At 45.6% G+C, this 16,810-nt stretch overlaps 1 protein-coding gene across 1 annotated transcript in view; it reads right to left on the bottom strand.

Annotated features, from left to right (window-relative positions):
• MYO1E (myosin IE) overlaps window positions 1-16,810 on the bottom strand; it is a 211,906-nt gene that overhangs the window by 40,585 nt on the left and 154,511 nt on the right. The window contains exons 18-22 of the mRNA XM_027067382.2: window positions 15,155-15,253; window positions 6,356-6,500; window positions 2,337-2,451; window positions 1,961-2,130; window positions 1,732-1,877 (exon numbers count right to left, since the gene is read on the bottom strand). Of these exons, the coding sequence (XP_026923183.1) occupies window positions 1,732-1,877; window positions 1,961-2,130; window positions 2,337-2,451; window positions 6,356-6,500; window positions 15,155-15,253 (675 nt within the window). The remainder of the gene's footprint in view (window positions 1-1,731; window positions 1,878-1,960; window positions 2,131-2,336; window positions 2,452-6,355; window positions 6,501-15,154; window positions 15,254-16,810) is intronic.

Raw genomic sequence — 16,810 nt, 5'->3', positions numbered from 1 at the left:
ACTCAGACTCTTTTCTCTCCCCGGAGCCAGAACAACTTTTGGGCTAAGCACCTCATTTCATTACATCCTCTAACAAGGAAAGGCCATAAGGGAGCACATGTCCAGACCATGAGGAAGCAGCAGCAGAAGCTGGTTTTAGCATGAGACACTGCAGCCCCAGAGGCTGTGAGACAAGACAAGACAGAAGGAAAACATTTGAGTGGGGATATCCCACACCTTGATAAACCTCAAGGCCTAGACAAAAAGGATGGTGTCCAAGTGCCTTATATAAATGGAGACATATGATTATTTATGATCAAGCACCGCCTGAATGGTCTGAAGGCTGAAGACACAGGCCTGGCAATAACAACAGGAAGAATAATAATCACTCTCAGAGTAATGAGCACATGTGCCCAGAGCTATGATTCCCTGGCATTCAGCCAATGCCCCTGTCAAGAGAAAACAGCAGGTTTAGGCGAACCCTGCTTAGCCCAGGGGTGGCTTTTCCCCATGCAAGGAAAAAAAGAAGCTTCCTGTTGGGTTCCTTGGAACCACAAGGGCAGCCTCAGCGCCCAGCTCGCCAGGAAGTGTGGCCGGCAGGCTGCCCAGCTCAGGCTGTGGCCCAGCTGGTGAGGTGAATGCTCAGGAAGATCTTCTGGAAACCGGACAGTGCCTGGAACTCTTGCTTGAAATCCACGGCACTGAAACCCACCTGAGGTGGGGTTTGCCAGAAAGGCTGCTGATGGACTCCTCTGCTTACAAGTTTCCCCCACATCCTGAGCTGCGATGTTTTAAACCCTTGACCTCACAGCACCACCTGGCCCTTTATCAGGAAAACTGGGAACAGAGAGAATCAGAAACCACCGTGACACAGGCAAGAATGGACACAACTTGAAATCTGTTTTGGATTATCACACTGGAGCCAGGATTTCCAGCCTGGTAGATAGGATGCCTGAGCACACAAAAGCCCGGCTTTTTCCTGAGAGCAGCCGTTTTGTCCTTCGTGTGGAGTAAGAGTTTAGAGGTATCCCAATTCCAGGAAGACACATTCACAGACCACCAGGACATCACGACTGTCAATGCAATGGCAGCCCGTAGCCTTGCCCCCACAGAAGCAGCGGTCTCCTCAGAAGGGCCCAGGGATGCCACTCAAGGGGGAAGCCACTGAGCTCAAAGGGGCCTTTCTCCCTCTTCTCTTAGCTTTCTGTGACTGGGAGGATTTCCTCTCATCAGAGGGAACTTGGGGAATTCTGACCAGGGCAGGATTTAAAACAAGTCTCCTTACACGTACAAGCCTCTCTGCCAAAAGAAAGCCGGGGCCTCTGCCTGTGAACTTGGGAGTTGAAGGGGGCATTGAGCAATGACTCCAGGCTGCCTGGGCCTTTGCTGGTGAAATGGGTCAGGTCTTCGAGGCGGGTGAGGTGGGCTTCAGATGGGACTCTGGTCCTTTGGCCCCACTTCAGTAAAAGCATTTATACTCTGTTTTGGATACCAGGTCTTACATTTTGTGGGAAGAAAGGATCTGGGTTCCCCTTGACTAGTGGAGCTGACCAGAAGGCCATTTCTTGGAATCTCATTCCTGAGACCAATGAAGGTCGGGTCTTCTCAGGGAAGAAGAGGAAACTCGGTTCTCTTCACCAGGATTTTGACAACGGGGGCGCCCGGCCAGGCCTTTCTCCCGGCTGTTTGGAACGGCGGAGAGGCAAAGATGAGGAGGACCAGGCAGCCTCGCCTCACACCCTCGCCGCTCACCTGAGGGACACGGACAAGATTCTCTCCATCTCAATTCTCCGCTTCAGCACTTCCTTCACCAGGCCTTTGTCCGGGCCCTGTTTCACTTTCTCTCGTCCGATTAAGTATAAGCACTTGGGAGTAAGAAGCAAGTCTCGCTTTACACCCTGTAAGGAGAGGTGCTTTAAGAAGGTGGGCGGACATGTCAAAACGGCCACTTTCCCCACAATGGGCAGCGGTCAGTGTGTACCTTGAACCTTCTGTCATACTTGGTCACTGTGTCTGCAAAGTCGATCTTCTCCCTCTTGCCCACAAACTGCTGGAGCTCCGGGTGTTCCTCCATCCCGATGTAATCCCCGATGAAGTTCCTGTTAATACTGTTTCTCCTTCTCTCCTTCTTGTTCAACAGGAGGTCTGAGGCTGCAGTTCCCCAAAGGCCAGAGAAGACGGAAGGGCCAGGGCCCCAGAAGGAGGAGGAATATCGTGTGGAAATACACAGAGAAACTCAAAATGAATGCAAGATTTTAACATGTGACATTATAGGCAAAGGAAAGCGAACTTGTAACTTTGAGCTCAAAATCATTCTGGAGCTTTGTTAAATGCATGAAACAAAATGACTAGAATACCTTCTTCTCTCATTTGGACGTATTTCTTCCGGGCCACAAATTTCCTCCATGATTTCTGTATCACTCGAGCATATCCATCATACTTTCTCTCTCTCATTTCTTCTAGAAGAAATAGCTGTGAATGTACAGAAGGAAGATGTGAGCCAATTCATAAGACCTCAGCATCACTTTTTTGGGGGGGACACCCAGTTTAGTCAAGGACATAACATGGGGAGCAGTTTCTCTGACTCATGAACAAAAGTGAAAAAATGATTACTAGGGCATATTGTTTGTAATTACAATAATGTCTTTAAATTTTTTTTTGAGTTTATTTTGAGGGGGTGGAGGGGCAGAGAGGAAGAGAGAGAGAGAAAGAGAGGGAGGGAGAGAGAGAGGGAGGGAGGGAGAGAGAGAGAGGGAGGGAGAGGAAGAGAGGGAGAGAGGGAGAGAGGGAGAGAGGGAGAGAGGGAGAGAGGGAGAGAGGGAGAGAGGGAGGGAGAGAGGGAGAGAGGGAGAGAGGGAGAGAGGGAGAGAGGGAGAGAGGGAGAGAGAGAGAGAGAGAGGGAGAGAGAGGGAGAGAGAGAGAGAATGAATCCCAAGCAGGCTCCATGCTGTTAGCCCAGAACCTGATTCAGGGCTGGAACCCACGAACCATGACCTGAGCCGAAATCAAGAGGTGGAGGCTTAACCCAGGCGGCCCTGTAATCCCTATAGCATCTTTATCTCTCTCTGTTTTCTTCATGTAACCGCACACATAACAGAAAACAGGTATATCTGGTTGTTAGTTGGGCCTTGATAATGTGTGCTCTGCCTTGCTCATCATCATAATCTCTGTGAATCAAATGGGTGGTTCCACGTTCATCCCCTAGTTTTCTGCCTTGATCCAAAGGGGATGCTAGATGAAATGAACTGGAGGAAGCCACCGTTTAGTGCTGCACGCAGCCTCTTCACAGAGTTTCCAGCTCTTGCAGGAGCAGACCTTGTGCTGCTGTGGAAGAGGGCTGCCTGGTTTTCAGGTCCACGAAAGTGTAGACTTTTGGCTGCATAGATTCTCCAAGGAGTCATTGGGCCAGAGGGTTATAACCAGCGCAACTGGAGCTGGACATAAGGTGTATAGTCGGGACATGACTTCACCTAGCGGAACTGGGACTGTTCTGTGTAAGGACCCAGGTCTTGAGACTCAGGCCCCTTTAACAATCCTGACTGCTGCACCCTACTCAAGGAAGCTCTGGAATAACGAAGATAATAGCAAATAGCTGTAATGTACCGAGAGCCCACTATGGGTCAGGTATCATTCTAGATTGACATTCTAGAATACATTATTTCATTCAACTCAGCAGCAATCACACAGGCCACACAGGTCCATCATCTCCATTGCACACAGGAGAAAATTGGAACTAAGACTGGGTGGGAATGGAAAGTGACCCAAGGTCTTTCAGGCCTTGCCAGGCTCTTCCTCACTTTGGCATATAAGTCTGTCTCTGTAAATCTGCATGCGGTCAACTCATGAAATGGTGGGGAACTTTCTCGCTCACCTTGGCAGTGGTTTTCATGACTCTCTAGGAAACAAAAGAAAATGTACCAATGAAAACAAGTAAAGCTGATGAAAAGTCACTGCGAAAATGTTCCAGAAGTAAATAGGAGAATTTGAAGGCAGCCAGGCTCGATTTGGTGCCTCTGTTTATCTGGATCTATCCTCAGGAGCCACATCCGTCCCTTCCTGTCACTAAACTTCTGCTTCTCACAGCCCTAGCTGTGCAAAAACAACATCTCAAACTCAGAAGGGAAGGGGCTGCTTCATTCCACAGCTGTCACTGCCACGTACAACAGGGACGGGGAGCGTATTTCTGAAAACAAGAGGAATACGTGGTTTAACATTTGGACAGAATGTTTAAAATCTGAGCCCTGTGGTTGCCTCTTTGAAGAATATTCGTTGGTCTTTCTTATCTTGGTGTGTTGGGTTTCTGAGTAAGCCTTGTTTTCTTTCGTTCCCAGAACTATTTTGGGAGTGTCACAGAGAATGCACTTGTGACTCAGAAAGGAGGAGGCAACCAATTCCCAACCTCCTATAGATGATATCAAACATTAGCTGGGTTTTAGGTTTTTTCCAAAAGCCATGGAGGTTAGAAATCAGGGAGCTTCAAGAAAAAAAGGGAGAGAGAGAGAGAGAGAGAGAGAGAGCGCTCCCCACCCCCCCCCCCCAGCAAACCCCCAAATCATGTACACATGTACCAAGCAAATGGAAACCAAACCCTTTGGTGTCTGATGGGGGTTCTTTAGGCAAATGGGTTATTTCGTACATTCAGCACATCTACGCTAAGCGTCAAGACAAAATCACAAGGCAGATTCTTAAAAACCAGCTTTTGTAGAAGTATTCGCAACGTCAGGACTAGACGTGGAAGGCTGAGTGATGGGGGAGGGGAGAGAGTAGTGAAGGCATGTGCGTGGTGTGCGCCTGTGTGTAAAAAGATGGGGAAAAGGAGAATCGAGTGACGGCAATAAAGCATTCAGGAGGAAGACAAGGAAAAGAAAACCCAAAATAAACCTTGATTTTGCAAGTAAAACTCCACAGCTCAACTAAATCAGAAAAAAAAAAGGTACAAAAAATGTTGAAGCTGTCCTTATTATACGTGGAAATTTAGCAAGACAAAAAAGTAAAAGCGGGTACAAAGCAACAGAGGAGTTCTGCATTGTACTGATAAATCACTCCATCCCATTTTAGAAAGAACAGGAACTGCTCTGTGGGTTGCTTAATGGTGTATGACACAACATTTTCATTTTATATTTGGAAATGACATTGCTGTGAAACTACAAATAACTCAAAAGTGGAAAATGCTACCACGAACTTTTCAGAAACGGGTTCTATTGATGTGTGCCACTGATTTATTTAATAATTTCTATGGCTCTTAAAGCCATTCAGTCCCAGCCATTAACCATTTCTGAGTCTCCGTCTGATCCTCTGAGGCAGAACAGCAGCTGTGGGGGCCATTCTAGAGAGGACGGAACTCACTGCAAAACCGGGGTTTGTCTAAAGTCAAGTGTTTCCGCAGTCACCAACACTGCCGGTTCGCATGGTATTTCCCCTGGATCTGATGACTAATTTTGTCAAGTTCACCAGAGACTCTTGAAATGGAGTCTTGTGATTGGCAAAGGAATCTCAGGAAATGATGATGTCCAACCGTGGTTAGTTCCAGCAGCTTCTCCATCTTAAAAAGTATTGTCTTCATTCCATAGTCCCAGAGCTACCTGGGCAGAAGAACTGAGGGGTTCTGCTATAAGGAATCCAACATAGGAACTGGGAACTTCCTATAGACATTCATGAGGCTCACAGTGACCACCTCCCCATCAGGAATTATTAATTAATCTGTGGAGATCTAGTAAGTTTGCTAATTGTAGAACTTATTTTTGAGCTCCTTATTGGTAAAAATTTGTGTTCTATTAACCCAGAGATTTCTCCTCTTCCCTATTCAGCTCCTCAAAGTTCTTTCCAAGCTCCCTCACGGTGTTCAAGATCTAGTCCTAAGACTGCCCACCCCAGAGCTCTGTTCCACCTTCAAGGAGGAAATCTGTGTGTGTAAATGACCTGTTTGGTGTCACCCAGGTGGAGGATGTTAAGTTTACCCAAGCCTCCTTAGTCGGACAAAGAAGTCCCTTTTTGCTGAGACTCTACTGGATACTAGAAGGAACTGGTGGGCACCTGCTGTGAGCCACTTTCTGTACAAGGCTCTGCGTACACAAACATACCAAAGGGGCAAGAGTCCCTGACCTTGAGGAGATGGCCATCTAGCATGGGAGAGAGACAGTAAGAAAAGGAACAAGATGACGACATCTTTTTATACATGCTGAGCTCTCTGAAGGCTCTGCAGAGCAAGGGTATGGGGAATGACCTACACTTACATTGGGAGCAGGGGAGAGGACACCGAAGGCATAAACCAAAGAGTGAGAAAATGAAGGCAGCACGTGTGAGAAGGCGCAGCAGAAGCGCTGCGGGAAGGGGTGGGGGGCACTGAGGACATGACGGAGGGCAGCGGCATACTCACAGACTCGGGGGCTTTGATGAACACTTTGCTCCTCCCGAGCTGGAACTGGTCACTGTCCATGTTGACGGACTGCAACAAGTGGAGGACACCTTGTTTTTCGTCCCCTCTCCACGAGGGCCAGGTGGCTTTGGTCAGAATGGCATACCTGTGAGGACAATTGGGGAGAGAAGGCTCAGCCTCAAAGTGGACTGCCCACCAAAGACACCCACTGCTGTGTTTCTTGGTGATCCATTCACCTCTGCTCTCGGCTTGGGGATGGATCTCAACAGCTGAAAAATCCGCTGGGTCTGTTATTCCCATTCTGGAGCATCCAGCCTACCCACTCCCTATCTATTTCCATGTTAACACCCTGGGGGAAAATCTGCTTTTCCTTTCTACTACTGTCTAAAAATAGCACTGCTGAAGGTCGCCAGTGACAATCTTCGGACAAAATCAAACGTTCTTTTCTCGATGGTGATCTCCCCTGATTTCTTTGGTGTGCTTAATGGTTAATGCGAAGAGTTTTATAAAGCCCCCTGTAAGCAGCAGTTATTACTAAGTATCAACATTCATCTAGAGTCAAGAGGCCCTGGTGTTTGGTCCTTGGCTATTCTCTCTACTTTCTCTTCTGCTCGCTATGTCCCTGGGAGGATGGCTTCTTCATGCACCCTAAACTCTTTCCCTCCACAGAGCCTTGCCCATGCTGTTCCCTTTGCCGGGTGTCCCGATCGGGGAACGCCTCACGTGGCTGGCTTTCGTGGCGCTGTCCCTCAATGACACTTGCAGAGGGGCCTTTATAGACTACCCAAGCCAGAATAGCACCACTGTTATTTTCTCATAGAAAATAGTATTTTCCCTTTAGAGTATATATCATAATTGGTAATTATTTTCATGTTTGTACTTATTTTATTTCTGCCCCCTCTGTGAGGACAAGAGCTCCATGAGGGGAAGCCACACCCGAGCAGGTGACAGTGCACATCCAGCAGCTCACACAAAGCCTGGGGCTCGGCAGCAACAAGGAACAGTAGGTGGCTAACATCTACGGGGTGCTCTCCCTGCATCAGGTGCTGTTCTTGGGGCATTAGGTGCACGCTCTCATTTTATTCTTCCAGCCACCTGATCAGGTTGGTCTTCCCGTTTTACAGAGGAGGAAACAGAGGCAAACAGAGACTCACCTAAGGCTACTTAGCTAGTAACTCTCAGAGCTGAGATTTGAACCCCCACCTGTTTCTTTAATCACAATACTACATATAAGCCATGGATTGGCTTATGTGTAAATATCTTTTTTAAAGGTCATACACTCTACTATACGTTTATGTTACAAACGTTGTAATTCTGTAAGAGGCTAACATAACAGAGACAGAAGCACATATGATGTCAAATACAGAAAGTCTCAAAGACTTAACATGGAAGGAAGGGAGGGAGGGAAGGAGGAGAAATCAGAGAGGAGTGCAGGAGAGAAGTTGGAGCGCATGGCCTATGCGAAGGCACATCTAGACACAGCAGTGAAGGGGCTCCAGGTCTCTAGAGAAGCCAGGTCCTCCTTTGCTCCCAGAAGCTACTACCAGGATTAGACAGACTTATGGCATCCGAGGGAGAAGGGAATCTTAACAAGAAGAGCGGCCATGCTTTCAGGATCCAGAGCTTGCTAAGAAGACAAAAGCCAGTATTACCCTTAGGGTCAGCTGGTTGGGACTAAGATGATTCTAGGGAGCCTCTCTCCTCCTCCCAAATACCCATATTTTGCTTGATAATGTCTTAAATGTCTTGGAGAAGCCAATTCTTCTACTCCCTAGTTAGAGATAAAAAGCTTAAAAATGAGGGGCACCTGGGTGGCTCAGGCAGTGGCGCATCCAACTTTGGCTCAACTTCATGAGTTCGAGCCCCGTGTGGGGCTCTGCTCTGTCAGCATGGAACCTGCTTTGGATCTTCTGTTCTCCTCTCTCTCAAAAATAAATAAACATTAAAAAAAAAAAAACCATATTTTTTTAATGTTTAGAAAAAGCTTAAAAGCGAAAATACCTAGTTGAAGCCACACATCTGCCTGAATTTATTTCATATGTGGCATAATAAAATCAAACAAATGAAGCCACATATAAATGACTGACAGCAGAACCTTTCTAGATGCCACTGGGGGGCTTGGTGAACAAGTAGCAATGTGCTGGCAATCTAAATGGGTGAGGGAGAAAAATTCATGCCGGGTACGGGTGATCAAGAAAAAACTAGGATTCTGACGTGACAAGTCTTCAAGAGTTCAGGCCTGGCTTAATCTAATCAAAATTTGAAAGGAAACAGTCTGTATTGTGCAAACACAAACAGGTAGCTCTTCACACAACCCCCCCACCCCCATTAAAATAATGCTACATGTCTCATTTGATTTTTTTATAGTAAGCAATTTCTTTTCCAGAGACTTTCTCTCCCTTTTCCTGACAAGGCTTCTAACAGTTTGAGTCTGGGCAAGACATGAGGTTTGAGTGGCATCTCCGGGCCCTGTGATCATGGACCATGGCAGTGGGCCCCTAACTTTCCTGAAGGCTGATGTGCCCTCCTCACTTCCTTTTGTCTTCAATGGAGACACCAGGGCATAATTCTAAATTTTTTTTTATGTTTATTTTTGATAGAACACAAGGGGGGTGGGAGGGGCAAACAGAGAGGGAGACACGAAGCAGGCTCCAGGATCTGAGCCATCAGCACAGATCCTAATGTGGGGCTTGAATCCACAGACCATGACATCATGACTTAAGCTGAAGTCTGTGGACCAGGGCCTAATTCTAGTATAAGGCTCTCCCACTCCCAGGTCACTGTCTTCCTCCATGATATGTTGCTGGGAACAGGGTGCACAGGGCAATGCCTAACTGGTGCCTGTGAGAATTTTGGAGACGTGAGGATCATGGCTTACATTCCTTTCATCACGTATTTTTAGTTTAAGACCCAACTATGCCAGTATTTCATCTCAAGCCTGTGCACTGGTTGTTCTCTTCACCTCTGACTGGTGGGCTCCTTATTACCTCTCAGATGACCAACTGATGTTTCCTCCTCAAAGGAAATGCAGCCCAGACCCCACTGACCTCTGGCTGCTGGCACTGGAGCTGAGGATGTTCCTGACATCCAAGGACACAAAGGTCTTGGTAGCTAGTAAGTAGGACACTCTCGCCACCTCATGTATTCCTGAGCCTTCTATTCTTTCTTCTCTCTTGCCCAGGATATGGACTGACTTTTCTCACAAGTGTCCCTTTTCCACCCCTACATTCTGAGAGTCTAGGTCAAGGTCAAGGGAAGTATGCTAGTGAGGAAGTGTAAATGGTGCCATAAAATAAACTTTAGGGGGCGCCTGGCTGGCTCAGCAGGTGGAGCATGTAACTATTGATCTCAGGGTTTTGAGTCTGAGCCCCACGTTGGGTGTAGAGATTATAAATAAACTTAAAAAAAGATACATTTTAGAAAGCTCTTCTATTCCTATCAGATTTTTCTTCCTAAGAATCAGGATCCACATTTGGTCTTATTCCTCCAGCCACAGTAAGGGGCACATGCTGCTTAGCTCTAAAAGTTGTTTTCTAAGAGCTTTTTAACACTTTCTGAAGATATAACAGTTTTATCGGGAGTGGTGAGTAGGGTATTCCTTCTGAAGGCAGTGCAGGATTTAGTTCAAGAGCACACGAACCACCGGTGAGGCTACTAAGGCATCTTCTGGTTTTTAGTCTCTAATTCTCCGTCAAGAGGGATGGTTTTGATAAATACAAAGCATTTTTCCGAGAGGAAATGAATACACACAAAGGCCCATTTCCCACTTGCTAAGCCTATTTTCTAAGCTCTAGGTTGTGTCTGAACCACTCTCTGTTTAGACCTGTAGGCTTCCTTCCCAGGGAGGGCTGTAGGAGGTGTGCACACAGGCATCATGCTGTGCATTAATACATCCTTTTCCTTCAGGTTGTTACTTACTCACTTGGTGGGCTTTCTGTGGATATGTAGAAAGCAGCTTTGTAAACCACGAGGTTACAAACTCCTCTCAGCCACGAGGAGAATAAAGGTCTGGGGTGCCTTGGTGGCTCGGTCGGTTAAGCGTCTGACTTTGGCTCAGGTCATGATCTCGTGGTTCATAGGTTTGAGCCCTGTATCAGGGTCTATGCTGACAGCTCAGAGCCTGGAGCCTGCTTCAGATTCTATGTCTCCCAATCTCTCTCTCTCTCTCTCTTTCTCTCTCAGAAATAAGCATCAAAAAATAATTTTTGGGGCGCCTGGGTGGCTTGGTCGGTTAAGCGTCTGACTTCGGCTCAGGTCATGATCTCACAGTCCGTGAGTTCGAGCCCCGCGTCGGGCTATGTGCTGACAGCTCAGAGCCTGGAGCCTGTTTCAGATTCTGTGTCTCCCTCTCTCTCTGCCCCTCCCCCGTTCATGCTCTGTCTCTCTCTGTCTCAAAAATAAATAAACGTTAAAAAAAAATAATAATAATTTTTTTTTTTTTAAAGGAGAAGAAAGGTCGGACATGGTTGAATTACTCACGGAGGATCACAGGACAAGACAGACAGTGGCAGACTGTGGACATATTCTGCATGAACAGGATCTCAGACACACACCTGATGGAAAACAGCATTGTCTCTGGAAAAATATTCCCTGCCAAGGACATAGATGGCCTTCTAGCCCTTTTTGAGTATTTTTTCTTGAAAAACAAATTTCCTTCCAAACTTTATTTTTATTCCTCCCCTAGCATTCTCAAATCAAAAGACACAGGACATCAAAAGAGCCTGCTTTGTGTAAGACAGGGCTGCCCATTTGTCTCTTCTGAAAGGAAAAGACACAGCAGGAGAGCTAGAGGAGAGGCCTCCAAGGATAGAATCCCTTCAGTCAAAGTCCCTCAACGCAAAGGGCGTAACAGAGAGTCACTAAATGTTCACTCTGTGTCAGGCACAGAAGAAAGGACCAGGCACGGGGTCAAGAAGCTAGCATGGCACTTGACACAGGTCCAGAAATTGTTACCAACAAGGTTATTTCACAGCTCATTGAAGGAGCTGCTGGAAACATGTAACACAGCCTGTCCAGGGTGGCTTAGACGTTCCTGTCAGGGGGCATGGACTCCTGCTCTCCCCAGTGTGGGTGCTCACAGCATTGCTTATGGAAGTGAAGTTTGATGGCTTGTCTGTTTTTAATGTTTACTTATTTTTGAGAGAGAGTGAGTGCAGGGGAGGGGCAGAGAGAGAGGGAGACACAGAATCCGAAGCAGGTTCTAGGCTCTGAGCTGTCAGCACAGGGCCCGACATGGGGCTTGAACTCATGAACTGTGAGATCATGACCTGAGCTGAAGTCAGACGCTAAACCGACTGAGCCACCTAGGCACCCCTGTCTGCTTTTTTTTATTATTGTTATTATTTTTAATGTTTACTTATTTTTTTGAGAGAGACAGGGCACAAGCAGGGGAGAGGCAGAGAGAAACACAGTACCCAAAGCAGGCTTCAGGCTCTGAGCTGTCAGCACAGAGCCCAACACAGGGCTGGAACCCATGACCTGAGCTGAAGTCGGATGCCTAACTGACTGAGCTATACAGGCACCCCTGTTTTTTTAAATAATATGGAAGGAAAGAGGTTTTTTAGAATTGGTTTCTTAAAAACAAAAACAAAAAACACCAGTAACAACAAAACCCCACAAAAAACCATGGTTAACTTTTTAAAAATAGCTGATTAGTTTTCAATAGTGATATCAATTGGGGAGAATTTACAGGTATCAAATCAAGGGTTTTTAAATACAGGAAAAAATATTGAAGGAGGATAAAAATATGAATGTTTTGGCATTGTCGAGGGCAAGTCTCTCTGAATTAGGGAAAGATGGAGGAAATACTTTTCATTCACTATCTTCTGTATTTAATTTTTCTCATTAAGAAAAAGGACATTTTCAAAGATATACAGTTTGGCAAAAAAAATTTAATGATTAGTTAAGCCATGGTTCTCATCTGGCTTTGTGCCTCCCTGGGGACATTAACAATGTCTGGATACACTTTTGGTTGTCACAACTTGGGGGAATAGAGGGTAGTGGGTGGAGGCCAAGGAATTGCTAAGCATCCCACAACGAAGACTCATCCAGCCCAAAATGTCAATAGCTGAGGTTGAGAAACCCCACTCTAGCTAGTGCTATTGATTTGTTTAAAGGAGAGAGAAGTCGTTCATAATTAATATCTCAGCTGTTCGTCAGCACAAGTTGCTGCTCTAATCATGCAAGAACTTGACAGATGTATCTTCTCCACTTCCTGAATACTTCTTTTCATACAGTTCTGCTTTCGCTATAGGTGTAGTGGCCCCTTTAATCAATTCAGAGAGCAGCAAGGGTGAAGTTTAGTCCTAGTCCAGTCTGCCTTCAAAATTATCAGGAATCTCAACTGTGTGGAGACAGAGTCAACGGGACTTTATTACATGGGATGATCCACCCTTTTGTTAAGCCTCTCTTGACCTTCCCCATCAGTGACCTTTCACAGATGAGGACCCATGCTGGTGACCAGTAGGCTAGCCATTCCAATCTCAGGACACAAGAAACAAGAACAGTCCCATGGAAAACACTCCTTTATTACAAGTACTGTGTTTCCAAGACCGTAATGAAGCTCTTACTCAGCCTGCTCCTTCTTTGCTACACAAAATTTGAATTAAAAAAAAAAATTCTTAAATCCTTTTCCTGTATCTATACCAGGAAGACATAGTTATTTTCTGATTAAAAACTAAATATGGCTTCCTTCTTTCTTTTCTTTCTTTCTTTCTTTCTTTCTTTCTTTCTTTCTTTCTTTCTTAATTTTATTATGTTTCTTTATTTTTGAGAGGCAGAGAGAGACAGAGCATGAGCAGTAGAGGGGCAGAGAGAGAGAGGGAGACACAGAATCTGAAGCAGGCTCCAGGCTCTGAGCTGTCAGCAGAGAGCCCGACACGGGGCTCGAACTCACAAACCGTGAGATCATGACCTGAGCGAAAGTCTGACGCTTTACGGACTGAGCCGCCCAGGCGTCCCGAGTCTTCCTTCTTTCTTCAAGGAAAGTAAATAGATGTAGAAAATACAGCGGGGCCCCATTAATGTAGAATCGTTAGAGAAGTTAAAATCACGTAATATTTTAAAGACACTAAATTCTACCTTTTTCAAAAACAAATAACACAAAATAAGAGCAATTTAAGTACAGGTCCTGCCAAATACACTTTATTGGAAATGTGAAAATCAGTTTTTTATACATGGGCTATACAAAAATTTTGAGGTTAAGTACTTCGAGCTTATTTTCTTTCTGTTAAATGTTTATTTATTTTGAGAGAGAGAGAGAGAGAGAACGAACGAGCAGGGGAGGCACAGAGAGAGATGGAGAGAGAGAATCCCAAGCAGGCTCTGAGCTATCAGTACAGAGCCCAGTATGGGGCTGGATCCCATGACCCGGGGATCATGACCTGAGCCAAAATCAAGAGTTGGACATTCAACTGACTGAGCCACCCAGGTGCCCCTTTAAGCTTATTTTCTTAAATAGGTTAAATGTTTTCCTGAAATCATCTTCATACTATTAATTTGGTCAGTCAAGTTAAACCTCAGCCCTTCCGTGTCAAAATTATCATGAATTCTTGCACTTCTGTGTTACACTCAACAGACCAAATACTTGTGGCTGCTGACTTATTCTACAATAAACAATGGTAAAAAGAATTCTGTTACAACTTAATAAAAAAGGACAAATAGCTTAGTTTAAAAAAGGGCAAAGGAGCTCAAAAGACATTTATCTAGTGACCAAAAAGCACAAGAAATATGCTTAACGTCATTTCCCATTAGGGAAATGAAAATCCAAACCACAAGATGCCACTTCATACTCCCTAGGATGGCTATAATCAAAGTCAGATACTAACAAATGCTGGCAGGGATACAGGTGGAGTGGAATCCTTAAACACTGCTGGTGGGGATGCAAAATGGTACAGCCACTTTGGAAGCCAATCTCACAATTCATCAAAAAAGTTACAGAGTTGCCATGGAACCCAGTAATTCAAAAATTTTTTTTAATGTTTATTTATTTTTGAAAGAGAGAGGCAGAGTGTGAGTGGGGGAGCGACAGAGAGGGAGGGAGACACAGAATCCCAAGCAGGCTCCAGGCTCTGAGCTGTCAGCACGGAGCCTGACGCGGGGCTTGAACTCACGAACCTCAAGATCGTGACCTGAGCCGAAGTCCGATGCCCAACTAACTGAGGCACCCAGGCATGCCCCCCGCACCCGACCAGTAATTCTGTTTTTAGGTAAACATGCAAGAGAAATAAAACCATACGTCTATGCAAACATGTGTACATGAACATTAACAGTAGCATTATTTGTCATTCACAATAGCCAAACAGTGAAGACAACTGATGCCTATTAGCTGACGGATGAACAGGTTAAATGTAATACACTGCGATATTGGGGCAAGGGAATATTACTGGGTGGTGACAAGGGCCGATACTGCAGCATGGATGACCCATACAAACGTTATGCTAACTGAAAGAAGCCAGACATAAAGGACACATGTTGTGTGATTCTACATCTACACAATGCCCAGAATAGGCAATATTTTGGAAGTCTTTTTATCTGAAAGAAGCGTGGGCCCGGGGCAGGAGGTGAGGGAAGAACTCGGGGGGGGGTGGGGGTGGCTAGGGAACTCGGGTTACTTTTTGGGATGATGAAAGTGTTCTCAAATGAATTGCAGTGATGGCTTCACAACTCTAGAAAACCATTAAAAGCCACTGAATTGTATACTTTAAATGAGTAAATTATACGTAAGTGAATTGTATCTCAATAAACCTGTTTAAAGCAAAAAAAAAAAAAAAAAAAAAATTCCAGTCACCAGTTTCTTACCTCTGTAGGAATTTTTGGAAGATGCGCCGATAGGCATAACCAGCTCTTCTCACTCGGATGTTTTCTTTCAGACCCAGGTATTCTACTTGATGCTTCACTCTGTAAAGAAGAAAAAGGAGTTGAGACATTACTGGATAATTCTTTCACTTCACTCTCCTAGCCACTATCCCCTCAAACCCCCAATCACAAGCAACAGGGAAACACTGAAAAGATTAGAATTTAAGAGCTGCTTTTAATGAAAACAGACCAGATGGGATGCTGCCCAATTCATGAATAATTGAATAAAGTCAATTTGATCTTCACATTTACTCAGTTGAATTTTGTTACAAAAAAAAAAAAAGACGGTAATTTATAGGGTTCAGAGTCTGAGCTGATCATCAGGTTATGTAATATTAACTTAAAAAATATTTTAGGGGCACCTGATTGGCTCAATTGGTTCAGCCTCTGACTCACGATTTCAGCTCAGGTCATGAGCTCGCAGTGGTGAGATCAAGCTCCACATTGGGCTCTGTGCTGCTTGGAGCCAGCATGGGATTCTCTCATTCCCCCCCCCCCCCCACTCTCTCTCTCTCTCTCTCTCTCTCTCTCTCTCTCTCTCTGCCCCTCTCCCACATATGTGTGGTCTCTCTCTCTCTCTCTCAAAATAAATAAACTTCTCCACACTCAGCATAGAGCCCAACATGGGGTTTGATCTCACAACCACAGGATAATGACCTCAGCCACAATCAAGAGTCGGACACTCAACCACCTGAGCCACCCAGGTGCCTCTCAAGGATACAACTTTTAACTTTGTAATTAAATGACGGTAGAGCTATTTTTGTTTTCAACCTTAATTTAATAGTAACTCTACACCTAGTGAGATTACACTTCTAAAGCTTTTCAGATACAGTGTAAGAAAGGGCATGCAAAATGATGAATTTGAAATGCCCAAATTAAAAACGTTCTAATAACCATTGAAATTACAGTTTTAGTTGTTTATAACTGTCAGCATGTTTTGGACAATGGATGCAGGCACTACTAGATTAATGTTCCCACATGGGATTTTCTTATCAGAGAAAACGCCCCATACCCCACACCTTGGGGATTCCAGTTTAGTAGCCTGGGAGGTCTGGGGTGGTGCACAGACCTGTCAACTGTGAGAACTCGCCCGTTCCTGAGAAGCACGGTGTCCCGGAAGCCGAGTGGCAGATCCTGGACACTAGCTTCTGACCGCCCCTCGTGGAGGTAAACGGGGCCTTCGATGCAGATGTTATGTGGGCTGGTTGAACACAGACACTTGGAAACATGATATTTGAGGGAAACAAGGAATCAAAAGGACGCTTCCTCTCTCTGTTGAGGACATGGTGTCAGCATTGTGCTGTGGCAGGGAGGCAGCTCCCGTTCTCCCCACTGAGCACATTTGGGGTCATCTGCCCTAATGATGGCTCCTGCTCCCGGAGAACGGCCCCTGGTCAACTGCTGCCCTGGGAAGACAATTAGCAGCAGCCTCCCTACCACTTCACGTAGGTGCCCGACAGCTGTCTCTCCAGCAGGGCTCTCACGAAAGCCACATTTCCAACCAGGATGCATGCTTGCGGATACTGTCATGTGTCAGTCTGCACGGTGCACTGCAAGGTGCTAGCGAACAGGAAAAGGCCATTGCCATGGTTCCTGCAG

This window comes from Acinonyx jubatus, chromosome B3, assembly GCF_027475565.1.
Source record: "Acinonyx jubatus isolate Ajub_Pintada_27869175 chromosome B3, VMU_Ajub_asm_v1.0, whole genome shotgun sequence".
Classification (NCBI taxonomy): Eukaryota; Metazoa; Chordata; class Mammalia; order Carnivora; family Felidae; genus Acinonyx; species Acinonyx jubatus.
The sequence above is the reverse complement of the archived record's forward strand: the minus strand, read 5'-3'. Positions and strand labels throughout refer to the sequence as shown.